The following is a 15,988-nucleotide window of genomic DNA, read 5'->3' as shown; positions in this document are numbered from 1 at the left end:
TGTGATAGATATTTTATTTCACTTCTGTCCAGTTATGCCTTCCTTTTTGAGAACGACAGACCAGGGACTTCCAAACAAAATTTAACTTTGTTTTTTATTTGCCTTTCTTGCAAGTGCATTTTCCAGATCTTTTAAACAAAGCTTCATAAATCAATACTGATGTCAGTGTGAATGTGTTTTCCATGTTCTGTTTTGGAGGCCAGAAGTGCTGTGTCCCCAGGGATGTGCTGTGATGTGCTGGAGAAAGAGCTCCTGCTAATGGGACAGGGATCAGGCAAGAGCAGCAGAAGCAGAGGCTGCAGGATGCTTTGGGAGTGACCAGCCTCATAGTCTTTTTGATTGCCGGCTCTCAAGACAGTTATTGCCCTTTTAGCTTAGTGTTCCTTATTTTGCAGCTCTGGTTTCACTTAATGATTGCATCCTTGCCAACAAATATGGGGGGAATGGGACTTGAATATCTGTTGCTCCTCTGCCCCCAGGGAGGTGATTCTGAACCTCTGGCTTGTGCCTGTGCTGTCAGTGACATTTGAGGCGGGAAGAGCATGAGGGAGTGAAATCTCTGGAGAAAAAGCAGGGAATGAGCAAGTAAACAACAGAAGATGGGCACAGATCATCCAGATCTGTCAGCGGTGTTGAATTTGAAGAGTTCATGGTGTTGCTATTAATTTACTCCCTCTGCCAGCCTTATTGCTGTTGCCCTGTGCAACATCTGGACCTCAGGGCAAACTTTATTTTTAACCCAGGGGCTAATGGCTTTTCATGTGTTTCAGAAATTTGCTTTTTAATGGAATAAATCTTATCCTTTCTCTCCAAAGCAGTAATAAAAACGCAAAGCCTTGAGGAAGCTTTCTTCAAATGCCCGACAGTTCAATGTGAAGTGTCCAAAGCAACCTCAGTGTATTTTCGTTTTGATGTGGCAGGCCCCTAAATAATTTGGCTTCTTGTCCCAGACTGATAGCTTCTTGAGGCAAGACCTCATCCTGTCCCCCGTGAGATCTCTCTCACGGTTTTAACTTAGGACCCCAAAATCACTGGTAGCCTTTGAGCTCTCCTGGGCTGCAGTGTGCAGATGTTGCAGTGCACAAGAGAAAAATGCTGATTGTTCCAGCACAACCATAAGAAAATGACAGCTGTAATAGCAAAGTCTCATTTGGAAGGAAGTTGGGGGAAAATAGTATGCTGGTGCTCTCTGCTGGATAAAACCAAGAAGGCTTTTTCCGCACTGGCACTGCAGCGGCTGCAGTTTCACGCCAGCATCTGGCTCTTGGTTGCAAAGTCTCCTGCAGCTCTGCACTGAGACACCCTGAAAGCACAGGTTGCTTTTGTCTTGAAGTGTCCAGGGCTAGCTGGGAGCAAGAGATGTGTTAGGATTACTGACCTGACTCTTTTTCTCCTGTCTCCTTCCCTTATAGTGTGTTACTTGCTGAAGAGCAACATCAGCCCAGACCTGTGCAATGAAGATGGATTAACCGCACTGCATCAGGTGAGACGTGGAAGGAGGTCACAGCTCTCTGCTGCTGTGCACTGTCACATCTTCTTGCTGCCCTCTGAGCAGACCTGTTGGGGTAAACAGAGAGAGCTCTGCTATTTCAATTTTTTTTAGCTCAGTTAAAGCAGTGAAACTTCACCATCTGGTGCTGGCAATCCTGTTTCTTGGGGAGCAAACAGAGATCAAACCTTTCTCTTGCTGTATCCCAGACGTTGTTCAGTGATGATAAGAGGAATTGGAGATGAATTACAGATGTGAACAACATTTCTGCAACCCTTTAATCTTTGCAGGGTTGGCCTGCAACTCTTAAAGCAGATTAACTCAAATTTCAAGACTTTGGCAACTCACGAGTTTTGAAACTGGTTTTAACGAGTTTTGAAACTGGACTTATAGAATTCTACATGAAATGGCAGCAGTTGATCACCAGTAAAATACAGACTTGCCATAGTGGTGTGTAAGTCTCTCCTTCCTCTGCACTGATGCCATCAGTGTTTTTCTATTCTTCTTCCTAAGGCCCCTGTCCCCACCCCTGCTCATGACTCCTGATTTGCAGTGTGAAAGCACCAGGAGAGTCAGAAGGTGCGTGGGACTCGCTGTGCCTGGCAGCTGCCGCCTCCGCTGCTGGGAAACAGTGGCACAGTTGTCACACTTGCTCCGAGGGCGGAACAGGGACTCGTGGTTTTCTTTCTGCTAGTCTTTGCTCTAAATGTTCCTATTGACTTGGGATTTTGGGTTCTTCTGCAAGTCGCTTGCTGTCTCAAAACTGGATTTTTTGCTTAAAAATGCAAACTGGCTCCTAGAAAAGTAAAAGGAGAGGTGTTATTCTGCACAGAGAAACGCGGGCAGCCTGCGATGCTGGCAGCCTCGCTGCTTTCACCACTAGCTACTGAAGCCAAGGGGAATCCCACCTTGCCCACTGAAGGATCTGTTATTGTAAAGGTGCATTTGGGAGTTGAGGTGGGAACTTTGCGCTCACTACAATTGAAGCCCTGAACAGGGAGAAGCTGCCACGTGAATGCTATTGCCCATTAGCAGTGGCTTCCAGTGCAGGATGCAGCTTATGCTTCTGTGATAACTTGACTCTGTGATGGGCATGATTTTAACCTCACTTCCATATACAAATAATAAACTGAAACAAAAATCCATGCCAGTTTCTTGTCTCACAGCTATTGAAATGCTCATTGTGGGGTGTAATTCAGCCCCTTTACAAGCTCACATTGCAGTGCTGAGTTGAGTCTCTTGTGTGGGTCTGCAGTTGTGTAGACCACAAGCAGGCTGCTGATACAAAAACGAATCTTGTTTTCTTTATTGTACACATATTCATGTCAAGAAGAAGTGGGTCAAAGAGTAAATTCTGAAAGGAATCAGTTGAGACCCTTCTTGCGGGCTGCTCTGGGACTCAGGTGTAAGTGCATCAAGGATGCTGATCTCTTTTTTTTCCAGAGATGAAAGGTGCCTCACAAGGTGATTCCTAATTCTGGGAATCCAACTTGCATTTCTTCAGATAACTGTGGTAGGTAGTGCGAGCTGCTGGGAAAACTCTTACTCATCACATACCGGTGTGTGGGATTTTGCCTAAGAAAAGGGAATGTCAACTTGTGAGCTTATGCCTTGGTATGTGGTTATACTGGTTGTGATGAATATCTGCTGTTTGCTCTTACATATGAAAGACGCATTGGGACAGAAGCTGTGTGCATATTTGCTCTTGTTCCCTAGTGGTTCTGCCCCCAAGCAGAAGGCCTTGTAAAACACCAGTGATCTTCAGCCTGTCCAGTGTAGGTGTTGTACATGGTGCCCTTCTGACCTGCTTGTGCCCAATGTGGTGTTTAACTCTGTTGGAGATGCTTGTTGCAAAACACTGCAGGCTAAAGTAGGTCATCACATCCAGGTACCCTGGTACAACTGAGCAGGTAAGAGCCATCAGCTTCCCGAAGTTATTAAAAAAACAATCTTTCTGTACCTCTTCCTCACCAGTGCTGCATAGACAACTATGAAGAGATAGTCAAGCTTCTTCTCAGCCATGGGGCCAATGTCAACGCAAAGGACAACGAGCTGTGGACTCCATTGCATGCAGCAGCTACGTGTGGTCATATCAACCTTGTGAAGATCCTCATCCAGCAGTACGTGGCCTTTTCTTTCTCTCCCTTTCTGCAGGTCTGATTCTACCTGCAGCTTCTATGGATGGAAGCTGAGACTGCTTAGTACCTTGTGAGATTGCAGTGAGGGTGATTATCCCCTGTTTTCAAGCTATTCATGGGACTCCTTCCTGCTTGCGGGAGAAGGGGGTGGAGGAAGAAGACCAGAAAGGCTGATGAGATGCAGTAAAATCCTATATCACTTGACTCAGTTTCGTGGAGCTTCTAGAGACCGGACCAAAATTTGTCACTTTTTGCTGGTATTCGGCTGTGTGTCTGCATGTCTGTGTGTCTGTGCTTGTTGAACGATGCTTGCTGGACGTGTCGAAGTAGGAGCAGCCAGCGGGACCCACCTTCAAGCTCTTCATGACTTCAGGTCTTCCAGCCAGTCATAGAGATGCTGATGTAGGAAAGAGACACTAATGTAGGAGGACAGCAGCATGTTTGTATAGCTCAGATACTTGGGTGAACTTTGTGACCTGTCTTACTGGCTCTTAAGTAGTAACCAGTTACCTCCTTGTAATGCATTTTTTTTCCCCAGTGGTGTGATACAGGGTGCCAGGAAGACCATCAAGGGAAGTAACGCACAAAAATGTCCAGTTTCTGCTTTTTTTATGTGCTGCTTAAACCAGTGGTTGTACTTTGCAAATGTAAATTTTGATATAATTTGCTCTGCTCTAACAGAGGTGAGGGGGCAAGTATCAGGAATCTAAATGCAAGTGGATAATGTCTGCTGCCCTTCCATGGCTGGTAACTGTCAAGCTAGTTCAGAATTCAGCTGGAAGCATTTAAAAGCTGCCTAAAGTGGCACTGTTCAGAAGGTGCTGGAAATTTGCTGCTCTGTGGGAATGGGAGGACAGTGATCAGTTTGGCTGGTAATTTTACTTCTCAGTGGTGACCTCCAAGAGATCACTAAAGCAATGAGAAAGAAAAATCAACCAGCTGACAGGATATTTTTTTTTTGTTACTCTTCTTTGCCAACGTGCCCTTGGCTAGGTGGAAGGCTCCCTCCACTATTCACCACATTTCTTTCACAGCTTTTCTGGTCCTTGCAAACTTTTTGTTGAAGGACTGCCAGACGCCCAGATAACAAGCACCTGGAAGTTGCTTAGCATTGTTATCCAGAAATTCAGCAAACAAATCACTTCTGTCATTGAGGAGCTGCCAGTTTGTCCAGTGCCAGCCTCAGGACAGGAATGGCTCAGTGGTTTACGTGCCTCACAGCCCATGAAGGAGGTGTGGTGTGCTGCCTTTTATTCCCTTCTGGAATTTATCTTCCCCATTCAAAGCTCCATGGCTTTGCTTCAGATCTTTCTTATCTCACACAGCTCCTGCGGACATTTAGGCAACTATTAAACCCCAGTTCGTTTTTGCTAAGCATTTATCCCAGTGTTTGGCACTGTCTGCTCTAGGATGTCCAAGGGCCTTTCTTGCGTAATGCCTCTTTCTCCTTGCAGTGGAGCAGACTTGTTGGCAGTGAATGCAGATGGCAACATGCCGTATGACCTCTGTGAAGATGAGCCAACTCTGGATGTCATTGAGACTTGCATGGCCTATCAAGGTAAGGAGACCATGTAAAAAAAAAAAAAAAAATTGGGTCATTTTGGTACTAAAAATTACCGTGTTTCTCAGCTCTTGATTTGTCTTTGGAGAAAAGCAGAGAGCTGCCTGGCATAGTTTCTAGGAACCTGACTCTGTCTAGTTTCTCTGATGCCTAAATAATGATGAGGGTGAAGGACAGTCTCCTCAGCTGCAGAACTTCTGACAAGGATGTGAGGTCATATCAACCAGGAATTAAGTCTAATTTTACTCAACTAGTAGAGACAATGACCCTTTCCAACTCTTCTCTCTCTAACTGGAATTTTAACAGGAATTACACAGGAAAGGATCAATGAGATGCGGGCTGCTCCAGAGCAGGTCATGATCTGCGACATTCATGACATACTTGCAGCTGGCCAAGACCTGAACAGGACTGATGCCCAAGGTGCTACGCTGGTGAGTGAAACTGCTGTGGCTTCACTTTCACTTCCTCCAGCCTGTAGGTTACAAGATCTGCCCTGTGGCAAGGGTTATACTAAATCAACAAGTCACTGAGAGGAGCAAGGAAGCTATTTTGATCTTTTTCCTTATTTTAGTGTATTGTGAACATAGCACTTCTGTTGACCTCAGGGGAAATGCAACCTAATGACCTCCCAGTAATCCCTTGCTTCGTGCTAGTCTTGTAGTCAGATCTGTCGCCCATGGAGGAAATGTGAGAGGCCTTTGGTTTTCATGGGAGCAGGATGTGGCATTGGGCACTCTAGAGACTTTCTGCCTCCTCTTCTTTTTGCTTTCCATGGTGTCTGGCTCATACAGAGTCATTGGAGTGCTGTGTTTATTCATGTAGGATCACATCTGGCCCTGGGCAGAGCAGAGCACCCAGGACAAATATACAGCACAAAGCAAACTACATCTAATTTGACTGGACAGAGACTGAGGAGACTGAAGAGTCCTAGTCCTGTTCCCTTCTTTTTCACCTGGAAATGTCTCTTAAATCCTTGCTTACAGCAGTCTTGGCTTAGGGAAAGTTCGGTAATGCTATCATATGTTGGGGGAATTTCATGCAACCTTGGTCATTTGATGCTTAGGTCAGACACAACTGATATCCAGGCTGCTTGTTTCATTTGTTTAACGGCCAAACCATGGCAGTGCCTTCAAGTTTCTTAGTAAAAATTGTGACCTTTAGTGTATAGCAGAAGCATAAGGTGAGGGCAGGCTGCCTATGGGCTATACTGGGATGACTGAAGCTTTTATCGCAGCTTTTTATTTTTAATATCTTTTTCCATTTAATAAGGATCTTATACATAAATGTAAGCAGACCTCTTGCCTTCCCTTTTTATATCACCCCCAAGAGATTCCTTGTTCATTCATTTGGCTTCTAGAGGGTATGACCCAGTGCCATAAAATTTAAATAGAAATGAATTGAATTGCCAGAGAGCATCAGAATTTATTTCCAGATGAGGGTTTAATTTTGTCTCCTAAAGGAGACTGCTATCTCCAAAGTGGTAGTTGTAGTTGGAAGCCAATGTCTGAAAAATTGTATTCCCTTAACTAAAAATAGCCAGAGATCAAAATGTTTTTGATTTTCACACAGTGAAAATAACTATAATGTGAGTGGAAATGCACTTGCATGATGGGAGTCCTGAATAAAGGACTCCTTCATTCAAAACATTCACATCCACAGCACTTAAGTGGGGAAGAGGAGACATTCTTCTAGCATGGGGAGCGCGGAATTTACAGTGGATGTTATCCATTGCAGTCTTGCGTTTTGCTGTTTCCTTACACACCGGGAAGCACTTAAGAGTCCTCAATTTAAAACTTGAAAATAGTATTTTTCTAACCTATATATGCAAGTTATTTTATAACCTGTTAGGCAGTTTCCTCTCCAAACAGAATTAGATGCAGGTAATAGTGAGTTTTAGTAAGAGGAGCACCCTGCTTCTGACCTGATGGCATCTGCCAAATATGAAATATGCTGCCTGTCCAGATCTAGACTCAGATGTTATCCAAGATATCTCACAGAAACTTGGTGTATAAAACCATTCATGGTCCTTGCAGGTGGTTCATGCTCTGTTCCTTGTCTCCTAGCTACATATAGCTGCAGCCAATGGTTACCTGCATGCAGCTGAAGTCCTTCTTGACCAAGGGGCGAGCCTGGATGTTAAGGACTGGGATGGCTGGGAACCTCTTCATGCTGCTGCTTTCTGGGGACAGGTAATGATTTAGTTGCAAATGTCTTGTATGAGGATGACGTTTCTTTATACCCAGACAAATTGTGTCTCTGCAAATGGAGGGAATGTGTACTAGGGCTGGACTCACTGGACAGTGACAGATGAAGTCCTTGGGGCTCCAAAAAGAACCTGTTACTGAAAAAGTTTGGGGAGACTATGTCTGTGGAGCTGAATGGTGGGAAAAGTATTTAACATCACACACATACCAGAATAATTTGAGGCAAGTTGAGCAAGCGTGCTATTGCTTCTTATGTTTCAGCTTTGGGGGGGAAAGCAATTTCCTAAAACACCTCTGTCAACTTGGCTTTCTTTCCCTTTCTTTAGATGCAGATGGCTGAGTTGCTTGTGTCCCATGGGGCTAGTTTGAGTGCTAGGACGTCTTTGGATGAGATGCCGATAGGTGAGTTTACCGAGCTTAAAAAAGAGATGGCTGAGAAGAGCTTTTTCCCCTAAGTCTACTGGGTCTTCACATAGCACTCCCAGAAGTACTAATGTTGTTTTTCAGGTGTCTTTATGATTAAAGCTGCAGTTACTTTTGAAAATGCTTCTTCATGCTCATTAGAACAAGGGAGATGGAATTTCTCAAGCGTCAAGTCTTTCTCCTGTGTGTTTCCACTCATGCTATCCCCTCTGTACCTGTGCTTGAGAGTTTCCCTGCTCTTATATTGTAGTCTTGGCCCGGAGCAGGTATTGAACACAGCCTTAAGACTTGAGTATCTAACTTCGCTTTGATGCAATGAAGTGTGGTAAGCTGTAAAGGGCTGGAGAGGACAGAGCAAGCACACGTAACTCTTGGAACAGATTGGAAGTAAAAATGCCAAAATGCTGGCATTTGATCATGTGTATTCTAACCTTGTGCCAGGTTTCCTTTTGGCAAAAGGTTTTCTGAATCTTAACTGAAAAATCTGTGCATCATTGTTTTGAAGGCTGAAAGTTCTTGTCTTCTATCCTAATCTGCTTTGCTTTCTTATTCTTTTTTGTTTTGGAGGCTTAATTAAAAATACCGTATCCATGGGAGCTGCAGTCTGGTAATTGCAGAAATTTCTTTTCCTCCCATCTCGAAGCATTGATACAGTGATCGAAATATCTCTCACCTTTCCATGGGTACAGGTACAGCATGTTGCAGAGATGGGACAAAGCCTAGCTGAGCAGAAGGAAGCAAACCTGAGCCCCTGTCACAATCAGCAGCTCTTGTTTTCTGCATCTTTTCAGGTGTCCAAACCATTCTGCCTCCCCTAATTTGTTTAGAGATTAATGGGCCTAAGCATATTCTGCCTAAATTTCCCTTCTCCTCTTCCTGGCATTTGTACTTGTTTATACTAGGAGGATGAAGTTAGTAACATGGTCTTAAATGTTCCACATTCAAACCATCTGATTGAAGTCTTGGTTTGTGTGTGCCGTAGATCTGTGTGAAGAGGAGGAATTCAAGGTGTTACTTCTGGAGTTGAAACACAAACACGATGTGATCATGAAGTCTCAGATGAGGCATAAATCCTCCCTGAGTCGAAGAACCTCCAGCACTGGCAGCCGGGGGTAAGTGTGGTGTTCCCCGCAGGTCACCTGGTGCATTAGCTTCACCACCCAGGTGTGGTTGCAGAGCACCCTGCCATCGACGTGTGGAGAACAACAGCTCTCCTTTCTGAGTGAACTCTGAAAGGCAGAAGCTGACTTTTGGTTGCTGAAGGCAGAGCTCCCATGAGGAATGGTTCATTCACTAAAAAGAGGTGGTGTTTCTTGGGGAGAAAATGCCTCTGTACTGTGATAGTTTAAGAGCTGCTCCAAACAGAGAATGAAGTGGTGAGAATTTACCCTTCTGAACCACTGATACTGGTGTCTGAGGATTGGTCCTTCAAACAGATTGACTTGAGCACTCAGTTTTGTCCACGGCCAAGATACTGTGTTCAGAGACAGCTGGCACAGGTCTTTATGTTTACCAGACACCAAAGCAGTTCTGCAGACCACAAAACTCCCTAAACAGCCCGTGGGCCCTTTCCCTCTACATTTACTCCATTGGTTGCAGAGTAGATTCGTTAGAAGAGCTGTATGAGATCTAACGCAGATTTACAGCACTATTTTCAACTCCTTAAAATTCCTCCCCCCTTTAATATTCACACTAGTGCCTTTGCTTTGCGTGAGTGCCAGGAAGGTAAATTCACTTTCCATTTCAATGGGAGAGGCTGCAAAGTGTGAGGAGGAGGTGAGAAGAGCTACAGGGTAAGAGGAAATGTGATGCCCTGGTCACAGCTTTGATGCCCCTTCTCCTTGTCCCACAGGAAGGTGGTGAGGAGGGCCAGCCTTTCGGACCGAACAAACCTCTACAGGAAAGAGTGTGAGAAAGAGGCCATTGTCTGGCAGCAGCTGGGGGCAGCAGAAGAAGGAAGAAACTCGGGTCTCATTGGAGAAATTGGGGAGACTCGATCTGACCAGGAGAACACAGACCCGGTAAGGAATCTCTTCTGTACTATGGGAGTCACTGAGAAGGGCTGGTAGCACAGGTTCAGTAACAATGAGTGCCCTGGGATGGAAAACGGCTGAAAAAATCACATGCATCATCCATCACATGCAAACAAAAGACCAAATGGTCTTTTGGTATAAACTGGGCTATTCCACTCACAGGGAAAGACTGTTTTAGAATTACAGCTGCGTAGTTTTGAGATATGATGAGCTGGAAAGTTAAGAAAAAACACCGTGTGCGTTTCTCTATACAGCTAACAAACAGGTAATCGTGAAAGAATTGTAATCTTGTTCTGCAGTTATTTATTTTTAATTGAATTATTGTCATGTTATATTAACATTCTTACCTATCTATGTCTATTTTATTTTTTGAGTGAGTCCTCCTGAGTTAAGATTCCACGCTATGGGCTGGGAACCAGCTCCTGGTTGGGGCTCACAGTGTTTTAGGGTTCTGTTGGTGGGTGAATTCAACGTTTTTGCTGCAGTACTTGTCTGGTGGAATGGTTCAGGAAGTTGTCAGAGGGGTGAACCATGTTATGAAGGATAATGGAAATGGAAGACACTCTTCTTTCATGTCTTCTTGTTACAGAACTCAGTGCTGGAGAACTCTTCCCTCCTTCCAGAGTTAGCAAACAAAAGCACCCAGTGTGACTCTGAAATCCCCCTCCAGAATGGACTCATGGCATCAGCCAGCACTTACCAGTACAGCTTTTCCAACGGGGACATTTGGAGTATGCACGCTGACCCTGACAGCAACCCAGGCCACATGCTGCCCTACAGCAACCCCGGCCTCCCCGACATGCAGCAGTACTGGGGCGCCTACAAGGAGCAGAACCATCAAACGCTCTCCGAACTGAAGCGGCAGCGGGCGGCAGCCAAACTCCTCAATCACCCTTTCCTCAGCACCCACTTTAGCAGCGGCATGGGAGGAGTTGCCGAGAATGGGGGTGAGGCCAAGTCGCACTTAATCGGATCCAGGACTTCTCCCTACAGCTCCAATGGGACCTCAGTGTATTACACAGTATCCAGTGGGGATCCACCCCTTTTGAAATTCAAAGCTCCCATGGAGGAGATGGAAGAGAAGGTGCATGGGTGCTGCAGAATTTCCTAGTCTCATCCGTTTCTCGCACCAGAGGAAACAAGACGTGGGTGGGCTGGTTGGATCCATCACAGCGGCCAGGTTGTTTGCATTCAAAAGGGAGAATATGGTTGTGGACATCCTGACTGCAGCGGCCTCGTTCATCTTGAATTGTACTTTACCCTGAGAATTACTCCCATTGCGGTTGAATGAGTCATGCGAGTGGAGCCAGAAGGGATGTGTATCAGTATGATGTAAAAAGAGTCATCCTAGTCCTGCTCCCTGGGAAAGATGGTATGGCGCACTGCCTCCCCATCCTTGGGAAGTCATGAGATGCCTTGAAACAAAGAAAGGATCTGAATTAAAATCTTTGCATCTGAGCCTCTTGCTGTAAGTCACCAAGGTCCTGGAAGGTGATGGTTCAGACCTGAATTTTCATTCTCGGGTGATCCATGTATTCTGGAGGGGAGATTGGCCCTGACGTGGGATTTGCAAGAGTGGACAGAGCTGTTTTCCGTACAGCTGGATCCAGCACTTATGGAGCCGAAGCAGCAAGCAAGCACAGATGCTGCATTTCCATGAGGAGGTTCACAAGGTGTTATTGCCTTGCAGTGACAGCTCGACATCAAAAACTGCACTGGCTGGGTCCTGTTCTGCTTGCGTAAACTCGTCGCTGCAGACTGCCATCAGGTTTTAAGCAGAACTTTTCCTGGAACAGGCTTCACTCAATAGGCTTTAAAACTGATGTTGCAATACAGGGCCCTGGCAATAGAATTTTACTGCAATAAAATACTGACAAAGGTCTATACTGGGATAAGTAATTTAAAAACCTTATTTGTACTATTTAGACTCTTAATTTGTTAAAACTGAAAAGGCTTTTGCTGATATCACTTTCCTATTGATTCTGTTTATTTAATCTGTATGCTCAACACAGATACTAAGGGCAGTATGCTTTGTGTTCTGATTTTTCTGGATTTCCAGAACCACAGGGCTCGGGAGGGATGAGGAGGAAAGGCTTGCCGACACTAATCTAGAAACCTCATGAAAGCATTTCTAACCTCCCTAGATGTTACAAGACTTGAGTTAACCTGCAGTCTTTGGCTGACAAATAAATGTTGAATGTTGCAGCAGAGCAGGGTATTTTTTTTTTTTGGTCTTTTTTTCCAGCTCCCATGCTGAAGCAGTCAGCAGTGGTTGGTAGCTGTCAGAAGACAACTTAAATGCCTTCATGTATAAGGGAGTCACCTAGCATCATGCAGGACTTAAAAGCCTCTGTGCTGTAGAGCAGCTGGCACACTGTAACCAGTGTTCTGATGTAGTTCCTGCTAGCTCAGACAGACCACCTGAAAAACACCAGCATGGTCTAACTAGGGGCTTTGGCACTGGTTCTTCAGCAAGTTAAGACTTTGCGTACTTGGGGAAGGTGAAAGTAGTAGTTGGTGTAGTCAGCTCTGAGAAACTGGCCACAGTTGAGTAAACAAGTTGTATCTGCAGAAGTAACTGTAAATCTTCAACCCTTTTTCTGCACAGAAGGGCTATTGCACACTTAACTATTTGCCTGCGTGAATATGTGTCTTCTCGGGCAGCTTAAATCCCACACTCTGAAAATTTAAGCCTGTTTGGGTCCCTGTAAGACATCAGTGGATTAAATTCAGCTCATGTCACTGTGCTTCAGCCAAGCAACAGCAAACGCAGCTTCCACCCATCTTCCTTTTAGCCTGGCAGCTATTAGACATTAATATTACACTTCACAATGGGAATCCTCACAGCCTTTCCTTTTTTCTGGTCTATAAAAAGTTAACTTATATTGCCAGAGACCAAGTACTCCGGTCTGCTCTCTGTCAAGCCTTGTTCATAACTGGGACTGGATATTTTATGATCCAGGGCTCTAGGCTCCCCATTCTCAGCTCCTTGAGGCAGCAGATGTGTCTGTGTGTCCCCACCACAGCCACACCATGCAGGAAACATGTTTGGACCTGTGAGGGCATTACCAGGCTGACTTTATACTCTTTTGAACTCTGAAGATACAGTTTTCTTCCCTTACTGTTTTTAGGAACAAATTAGGAAACAGTGAGGCTTGATCTGATTTTTTTTGTCACCTCAGTTCAGTTAAAGGCAAGGAAGTTTCCTGTGTTTTGAAACATTCAGAGAAGTTAGGCTTCCCCCAGTATTGAAATGTGTATGCTAAATATAAAATTAGCAAATACTACTTATGCTTGACTTCACTTTAAGACTTTAAAGTCTTTCTCTAGTAGAAAGATGATTTGGTAACTGGACAGACTGTACTGCATCTGTGAGTGGTTAACAGTGGGTTTTCTGATGACACTGAGAAAATTCTGCTGGGATAACACCAAGTGTAGCCTGGGTATGACTGAATGAGCAGGAGATGAGCTTTCAGACTCCTCTGTTGTCCCATGATGGTGAGGATTGCCTCTCCACATCCATCCCAATGAGTTCTGGGCTCAGTGTAACAAGTTTAGGTGCTGCTATCCACTAAGTGGTGCAGAATTCAGGCTCAGCTGATGCCTTCCCTAAAAGGGAAGGAGGGGTCAGGCCTTTTGTGTTCTCCAAGCTAGGAAGTGTGTTTAAGCCTACCTAACTCTGAGCAAATGAAAAGACAACTGGTGAATGCAGTAGCATTAAGTAGTTTGGTGCTTGCTTTCCTGAGAACTGTTAATGTATTAAAACCGTAGGGAGCCAGTCCATTTCAGATGAACAGCTTTTAGTCCATTGGGATTTCACTCCACTTATATGTAAACACTCCAGGAACTCATCACTCCAGCTGTGATCTTGAGCAAACCAACAATTGATTCACTATCAGGCAAAAGATATTACAGGTTGTAGATTACAAAGCATCCCCCTAATCAGACTCTGTATTGCAATTCAAAATCTGACTGCAATACAGCTCTTCTGGCTTTGTCACCGTGTGCCAACGTGCTCCCTGAAGTCGAGTGGTGTCTGATCAAGTGTAATCCATTCTTATTCAGATGGGAGAGTTGGTAACAGATAAACCTTCTGGGATGTTTCACAGCTGTGCCAAGTATTTATCTACTGCTGGCTTTGGGTTGAAGCTGCATGAGAGAGGGACTTGCAAAGGCTGTGGAAGAGTAACCTAGAACGGATTCATGCTTTTGGGTTGGAGACATTTGGGATATAATGGTTGCTGCCTGTAGGGCACTGGCAAATAACACTCCAGGAAGGAGTTGGCAGCTCATGCTGCGTTCAGATTTGGTGGGTTTGGGTCTCAGATGAGCAGCTCTGTAAAAGGGATATTTTACCTGCTTCTGGTTAACCATTTTGTAGAGACAAACAGGCTTTTGGGGAATAACAAACAGATAATCTTATGTGCATAGTAAAAGCCTACCTCTAGGAATAGGGCCTTTTAATATAAAATTCAGCAATGTTACAACACAGAGTTTTTTTATATTTATGTTTTAAAGGCCATCTCAGTGGAAAGCTCTGAGTTACGCAGTGGAAGGCACTTGAGTATTTCATTGGAACTTAATATTGCTAAAAAGCTGTAGGAACTAGAAATCATATTTTAACTGTGTATCTAACACTTGGCTTATTAGAGGAAGATTTAGGGGGGTTATGCTATACTGTTTTTAGGCTCAATAAACATCGAAGCACAGATTCAAAGTCAGATTAGAGTCCCACTTTTGTTAGCAGTAAAGTAAAGGTGGTGGTAGTTCATACAGACCACGCAAAGATTTGAGAATGTCAGTGTATTGACGAGTCCATCGTAGGCAGAGCTGCACATGAGAATAACCCTTCTGCCTCCAAAAAAAAGGTGTGTCTCAAAACTGTCTCTGCTTTACTGAGCTCAACTGAGAAAGTCCCAGCAGTGACATGTTAGATAAGGGCTTAAGTACCATTGCTGGGATATATTTGATGCCAGACCTGGATTTGATATCAGATCATGTACCAACTGATGTGATTTCAGCCCACTTGGTCTCACGTCTGTGGTGCTCCAGAATCTTAACACCCTTCCAATTTGTGGAACAACTGACTGTAACTGATGTGATGCTGTAGCATCTTGCAGGTGTGGTTGAAGAACCACATGGATGAGGAACTCCTGGTAGGGAAGGAAAAGAACATGATAGGGCAATGGCAACAATAAATCAATGCAATACCAACTGAGGAAATAAATTCTCTAGTTTGTTCAGCAGGCTTTTATTTCATGAGGTTGAAAGCACTTACAAGCACCCAAACGACATTACAAGTTCCGTTTAGCACCCTTTTGCTTCAGTCTTGGAGTTCTGCTTACCTAAATCTTCTCTGCTGAAACTGAAAAAGCAATGCCATGAAATAGGAATATCTTAACCAAGATGGCAGTAGCGCTGGTCTCCAGTGAGCCAGAGATGAACAGTCGTCCATCTGCTGGAAGATGTTCTCCCTACATCTGGATATTTCTGTGCCTTATCACACTTGCTAAAGATGACTTGGTAACCAGTATCGGGAAGGTTTGTGGTGACTACAATGAATGCACAGTGCTGTACTTTATTTGCTCTTTCAGTTTCCCTCCCGATCACTGTTTCTCTCTCCCTAAATACGTAGAAAGGAACTGTGCAGGGTCTTCATCCTGATTTAACACATCATGATGACCTTCTTTGTTACAGCAGTTCTCTATAGGCAGTGTTCAGAACTTGCTTGTAGTAGCAAGATCTGGCCTCTTACTACAGAACACAGTTAGCATTCATGCTTTTATTTTGTTTTGCCTGTGGCTGTACAACAGAATTTGTTGTCCCTGGTTGTTCTTCAGCTTTATTTTGCTGTTTCCATGTTGGCCAGACCGGTAATAGACTTCTCATGAGCATCACTGGGTTCTTTAGCAGTGCCTGCCATGGCACAATTACCATCTCAAATATTTTGCTGTATTGCAACTGCGGAAGCTGTAGTAGAGGAGACTTTGCTCAAGATACCTGCTCCCAAACCACTGCAACTGTCTCTGTTCGCAGCTGGAGGGAAGATACGGGTTTTTAAATGGTGCAGATGCAGCCTTAGCGTTGCCATCTCTGCATTGTCGGCTTATAGGCTGCGGTGTGGGCACGGACTACAGGAG

At 44.5% G+C, this 15,988-nt stretch overlaps 1 protein-coding gene across 4 annotated transcripts in view; it reads left to right on the top strand.

The window, feature by feature from the left end:
- Positions 1 to 15,396, top strand: part of PPP1R16B (protein phosphatase 1 regulatory subunit 16B) — a 64,161-nt gene extending 48,765 nt beyond the window's left edge. For all 4 annotated transcript variants that reach the window (XM_069872109.1, XM_069872112.1, XM_069872113.1 and 1 more), the window contains exons 3-11: positions 1,413 to 1,483; positions 3,464 to 3,609; positions 5,082 to 5,185; positions 5,495 to 5,619; positions 7,252 to 7,377; positions 7,719 to 7,794; positions 8,798 to 8,927; positions 9,668 to 9,836; positions 10,438 to 15,396. In XM_069872109.1, coding sequence (XP_069728210.1) covers positions 1,413 to 1,483; positions 3,464 to 3,609; positions 5,082 to 5,185; positions 5,495 to 5,619; positions 7,252 to 7,377; positions 7,719 to 7,794; positions 8,798 to 8,927; positions 9,668 to 9,836; positions 10,438 to 10,959 — 1,469 coding nt within the window. In that variant the 3' untranslated portion in view covers positions 10,960 to 15,396. The remainder of the gene's footprint in view (positions 1 to 1,412; positions 1,484 to 3,463; positions 3,610 to 5,081; positions 5,186 to 5,494; positions 5,620 to 7,251; positions 7,378 to 7,718; positions 7,795 to 8,797; positions 8,928 to 9,667; positions 9,837 to 10,437) is intronic.
- The last annotated feature ends 592 nt before the right edge of the window (positions 15,397 to 15,988 follow it).

This window comes from Phaenicophaeus curvirostris, chromosome 18 (assembly GCF_032191515.1).
Source record: "Phaenicophaeus curvirostris isolate KB17595 chromosome 18, BPBGC_Pcur_1.0, whole genome shotgun sequence".
Lineage (NCBI taxonomy): Eukaryota > Metazoa > Chordata > Aves > Cuculiformes > Cuculidae > Phaenicophaeus > Phaenicophaeus curvirostris.
Note: the sequence above shows the minus strand (reverse complement) of the source record. Positions and strands in the feature narration are given on the sequence as shown.